Source organism: Bos taurus, chromosome Y, assembly GCF_002263795.3.
Source record: "Bos taurus isolate L1 Dominette 01449 registration number 42190680 breed Hereford chromosome Y, ARS-UCD2.0, whole genome shotgun sequence".
NCBI lineage: Eukaryota > Metazoa > Chordata > Mammalia > Artiodactyla > Bovidae > Bos > Bos taurus.
Window position 1 is genome coordinate 51,088,869 of NC_082638.1, and position 6,000 is coordinate 51,094,868.

At 50.3% G+C, this 6,000-nt stretch overlaps 1 protein-coding gene across 1 annotated transcript in view; it reads right to left on the reverse strand.

The window, feature by feature from the left end:
* LOC132344706 (testis-specific Y-encoded protein 1-like) overlaps positions 1–5,496 on the reverse strand; it is a 55,281-nt gene extending 49,785 nt beyond the window's left edge. The window contains exon 1 of the mRNA XM_059884350.1: positions 5,373–5,496. Within this exon, the coding sequence (XP_059740333.1) occupies positions 5,373–5,496 (124 nt within the window). The remainder of the gene's footprint in view (positions 1–5,372) is intronic.
* Between the last annotated feature and the right edge of the window lie 504 nt (positions 5,497–6,000).

A 6,000-nucleotide genomic window follows, 5' to 3' on the forward strand; every position in this document is an offset into this window, starting at 1 on the left:
TTTAAGGCCTGGAAACTTCCTAGGCTTCAGTTTCTGAATTTTTAATTCTGCCCTCTGACATGATTCCATTGCAGGAAAGGTGGGTAGTATATGGTTACAGTGAAACAGTCTCCCTAGCCTGCTTCCTGCTTGTCAAAGGTAGAAGTCCAGAGCTCTCTTATTTTGTACTATTGCTGGTCCTTTCAGTCCAAGCTGAACTTAAATATGTTATCTTAAAATCTTGGTATGTCTCCTGATAATCTTACTGGTTTTCATGGTAAAGCACTCCACCCGAAAGCCACAATCACACATGTTTTCATAAAAAGTCCTTCTCTGTCTTGGTTTTCTGCTGAGATAGCTGAGGGATAACACCCTGAAACTTGGTAGAAATCTTATTGTTTGACTGAAATGATCTCTGAGTGACACCCCTAAACTCTTTGGAGGGCATTGGCCTGCCTAAATAATGCCATGAAGCATCCCCTTCCAGCTTTCTGAGGCTTAACAAAGAATTTTACAGTCACACTCATCTTTAGACAACCTTTATTTAAAAAAAATAATAAGAAGAATGACCTATACATGATGTAAATGTTATATTTAGACCATCTTATATCAATGCCTTGTATATGACCTTGCTTCAGAGCCATTAATTTTCGCATCTTCTGACATCTTAAAAGACTGGAAAATTTCCAAATCAGCAAGTTCTGTCTTATTTTTAAATAGTCTTTCTCATATTTATTTATTTATTCATTTAATTTCCCTTCATATTTTACTATAGGCAGCAAGAAGAAACCAGGAAGCACTTTTGGCTGTTTGGCTGGAATTCTCCTTGGCTAGATATCTCAATAAATAAGATACAGTTTCTCCTTCCAGGTCATTAGGTACATTTTCTACTTTTCATAAACTGCAGGTGTAGTGGCCTTTCCTCTGCCCACTCTCCAGGCTCTTTCCCCTGCCTCTCTTTTCTGCCAGGCATCCAGGGTGCACCACTGTGATTCCACTTAGAACTTGTTTGCTCAATGAGATAACGGGGATTGATTCCCTGGCTTCAGTCCTTCTGCTGGCCAGAGTCTATGTACCTTCCCCTAAGACCTTCATGTTTTCGCTATCCAACTTCCATCACCTGGCTAGATCAATTCCGACAGCTCATACTCACAAATGTACTGGCAGGGAACTCTATGTGCACACATGTGTGTGTACACAGTAACATCCCTGAGAGGAAACTTGCACATATGCAGAAATACAAGCTTTCTTCTCCAGGAACATGAATTTTGGTAAGCACCCAACTTTCTTTGTCCTCGTTGTTTTCTTTCACTTGCTCATTAATCATGTCACTTTGCACTTCTAACTGTGTGCTGCTACTGCTGGTAAGTCACTTCAGTCATGTCCAACTCTGTGTGACCCCATAGATGGCAGCCCACCAGGCTCCCCAGTTCCTGGGATTCTCCAGGCAAGAACACTAGAGTGGGTTGCCATTTCCTTCTCCAATGCATGAAAATGAAAATTGAAAGAGAAGTTGCTCAGTCATGTCCGACTCTTCTCGACCCCAAGGACTTCAGCCTAACAGGCTCCTGCGTCCATGGGAATTCCCAGCCAAGAGTACTGGAGTAGGGTGCCATTGCCTTCTCCATCTAACTCTGTGACTTATCCTCAAAGGTTTCAAAATCTTGACATTTGCTTATGACAGGGATCGACCTGCAGCGCTCGCCATGAACAGCTGTATGACATGAGTGTGTGTTCTGCATTCTCCCATCACCTTGAACAGCTTCACAGTACCAGTCTCTACGTTGGCCTGATCCATTGCCTATGCATTCCTTCAGGGGACCAGAAAACAAGGACCTCTGGGCTCAGCTGACTTGGAGAATCGCTTTCTCGGTGTGCACCTACCTAGGTCATTCCTTGTCAATGTTGTGGCCCTCTTGCTAGCTTACCACCCGCTATGGCCCACAACATTGTGAGTGAGGCTCTCTGTTCTTCCTATCAGTGTAACTTTCTATGTGCACCTATATACCTGTGCCACCAAGTGCTATGTCCATATAGCAGAAAAAGGCCAAAGAGACGCCTGAGCCTCCAAGAGCCCCAAGAGACTGTGATAGGCCTGGGTCTGAGCCAATGTTGTGAAGATGCTCATGGATACAGGGTCTCTTCCAATACAAAGAATGGAACCTGAGGCCATAAAGGTAAGGTGGTCTCGCTACACGTCTTCCCTTCTGTTTAACACTTCCCATGCACACGGAGTCCCCGAACAGATGATGCCCTGGAAAACCTTCCCTTTCTGGGACCACAGCTAATGCCTCCCTTGGGAAGAAAGAAGCTTTCTATCTCAAATGCACCAAGAGGGCTTGAAACACCCAAGCCACAGTGATTTGCTAAATGCCAAAACTCTCAGTTGCTCTCAGGCCCAGGTAGGACTCCCTACAGGCATGCATCTCTGATTGCCTACACAGCCCACGTGCCAAGGAAGCCAGTCCCCAGTTAGGCCCGGGGGCATCCAAGATGGTCACCTGGAAGGCAGCTTCCTTCTGAGTGTCACCGGGTGCAGATCCCCTACGACAAAATCAGAGCTTTTGCTCCAGCAAGACTTCCAGAATCCTCTCTCAGATGCAGACACACACTATTGCCTCTCAGGCCCCCAGAGTCAGAGGCAAGACCCCAGAGGAAAGAAGGAGTTCACGTCAGGACTTATAGTACACACCATGGTGTATCTTTGGTAGGACAGCTATTGCCTAGACCCTGGACCCTGGAGGGCAGCAGGCCTCTAACTGCCCCCAGGGGCTTCCCTGTATCCCACTCTCCTGAGGTCCCTTGGGACATGCAATTAGCTCACCTTCCTTGCTCCCTCCCCGTTTCCTCCCTCACAGGCTCATCCGGGCAGAGGGTCAGACACTTACACCCCCTTTCGCTTTCCTTGCCTTTCTGCACTGCCAGGGAGGCAGGCTAGAAGTGCCTGTAGGCATGCCACACACACACCCTGTCTCTCCTAGGATGCCTGTGGTTTTGCAGGTACAGCTTACTTTAGCATGTCTCGCGTTTTGTGTCGCAGTTTGTGCCACTCTCAGGGAGGGAGTGTGCTGGCTGATGGGCTGCTCCTGGGCAGCACTGGCCCAGGACCTTCCCAGTTCTCCTTCTCACATGTGTGGAACAAGTCTCCAGTGCAGCAGGCAATCTATGCCCTTCTTCTTCAGGTATCTGCTCAACTCGGCAGGACCTTAGCCTCCTCGCCATCCTGGGTCTTGCCATAACCACGTCCACCATTTCAATAGGCCGGCCATGGCCCCCTAGACTGAAGGCCCCACAGGCAGGGGTTTCAAAGCCCCACCCCACCTGATTGGCCCTTTGTGAATCCTCAGACCATGCACCCCCTCTTCCTAGTCCAAACACACCCAACAACATAGTAGTAATGGTGAGTGTGTTTTGTAATTGGCCTAATTGCAGATATCTGGAGCCACGGTCTGGAGTTATCACTAGCCATCCTTTTCTTGTTCCCACCCTGGACAGGGTCACTGCAGAGATCCAGTGACAAACCACCTTCAGACTGGGGACGCTCCTGCCTCCTCTTATGGTTGTTCAGCACCTTGTCTCCTGTAGCCTTCATCTCTGCATCTGCTCTGGGCCACACATACACACACACACACACACACACACACACATACACACACATATAAACACAGCCGACACAAGCACATGCATGTGTACACACACATGCTCAGCATGGGACACAAACACAAACAAGGTACACAGGTGTTTCAGAAGGTTAACACAACTGAGTCCTGCAATGTCGAAGATGGTGACAGTAGGCACCATGTCCTGCCCTTGGAGCTCCCTGTCCACCTTCCCCGAACTCTTCTGTATTTTCCCAAGGCAGCTTGAAGCTGCTTCCAGCGCAGCATGTGTGGTGGTGGTGAGATGCCGAGTGGTGAATGTGGAAATTCACAGAAGATCCCAAAGTCAGCACACAGGTGCACTGGGACCCTGGAGTAACAGGAGTAACAGTAACAGGAGCCAGGGGATGGCAGGACCCATGGAAGAATGATTCTGAAAAAAAAAAAAACAAAAACCCTTAATTCACCCTCCCTCTAATAGTATCACCTGGACTTTGGCACTGCAACCACAGCTGATTTGAGGTACACTTGCTTCACTCATGGACACACCGAATCCCCAAATCCACAGTCTCAGGGGGTCACTTGCACATGCACGACTCAAATTCAGGCTCCAAAGCCAGCTTGCATGAGTCTGAGCATCCCCATTTGGGAAAGGACAGTGTCCTAGATACTACACGACTGTCCCTTCAGGGCCCACCTCCACACTTCCTCTCCACATATGTTTCTGTCACTTACGCTCATGGAAGAACCTTCCTCCCCAGGGTACTACTTCAGGGGATCATCCCACACATCTTTGCTGATGATCTGCTGGCAAAATGAGTAAGGTGAGCCAGCAACCAAGAATTCCATAATCAATCGTTAACTGTGCAGGTCTCAAACCACCACACCTCAGCAATCCTGTTCGATTCTAAGCAGTTTTGGCCTGACAACCAGCTCAGAAAATTAAGGCTCCTGGTGTCCAGCCTGTGGCTGGGTGCTCCCCATTCGAAGCACCAGAATCAGTCGACAGGAGTGGAATGATGTGCCCTATACCCTGCAGAAGACAGGGGAGATGGGTGCGGATCTCACACCCTTGCATACCCACACTCTTCACCCTGGGAGCCATGTTTTACCAACGATGTCAAGGTAACTATACTTAGTGATCACTGTGCTCAAGAAGTAGGGTTGGTCCTGAATGGAGAAGATCACCTTGCAGGGGGAACATGGATGGCTCTGCAACTGCACCTGCCAGGGTAGGGAGGAGGGAAAAGTTTTCTGCACCTCCTCCTCCTCCTGAGCAGCGGACTCCAAGGGCAGCAGAAAGGATAAAGCTATGGCCCACAAGCAAGGGATGCCCTGGATGATGGCACTCCTCCGAGCCAAGTCAGGCTTCCTCCTCTGATGGTTCTTGCGCATGAACTGAAAGTAGGCCCTGCAGTTTTTCTCATGCTCAGACCTCAGTTCCACCTTCATGGCGGCCAGTTCCTGCAGTGCATCTTGCCCCAGAAGCTCAGTTGATCTCCTGGGCCTTTCCTGGCCCTGCTCCTCCATCATCTTCTCTTCAGCTCCTGGGAGGACCCCTATTGCTGCTCTTCATCTGCCACAACCTCCACCTCCTCCATGATGTCTTCTGCAGGCAGCTGGAACCCCCGCCCGATCCCTGCCGCATCTCCGTCCACCAGGGGCTCACTGTCGTCCACTGCCTCCAACCTGAAGAGGGTGGTCTCTTTGCCTGGCATTACAACTAGTGGCTCCAAGGTCCCAGCCGCGCAAAGCATCAGGATGGCAGGCCACAGGCCCCAGCAACCCGAACACCAGGGCTTACAACTAAGATGGTCTGGGGTCCCAGGACACTCCTGCATTCTTCTGACCGCCTCCCACACTCCTCTTGGCCCTGGTCGCAAGCCCAGGCTGGGGCAGATACGAAGGGATGGGTCATAATAGCACAACAAGTGGTGCACAAATGTGGCTCAGGCTGCAGTAATCCTGTGGGACCCACTAGCTCTTTGGGGGCAGGGAGTGAGGGGGATGGTAGGGAGATGGGAGCTCGTGTGTGTGGGGTGGCCTTAGGCTGAAGAATGGGTTGGAAGACAGCACAGGACATGGTGGACAGGCTCTGGGGATATCAGCCAAATAGGCGGGGCCCTAGGTGGTGAGCCACTCTCGAGCTGCTGGCCAAAAATTAGTGCAAAGCCTGAGAGCGTGGTGGGTGGCACCCTTACGGACACATCCCTAGACCAGATGGCATCTTCGACGGTTCCTGGTCTGCAGCCCACCCACGAGGCATATTCTGCTCCAGGGAGGTAGTGGGTTTTGCATCTGCTGCTAGCCCAGGCACAGTCATTGACCAGGCTCTGGAAATTCCAACCACAGGTTCCTGCTTCACAGTCCAAACACCAAACTCCTGTGTCCCTCGGGCCCGTCAATAACTGGGAACTCTCCC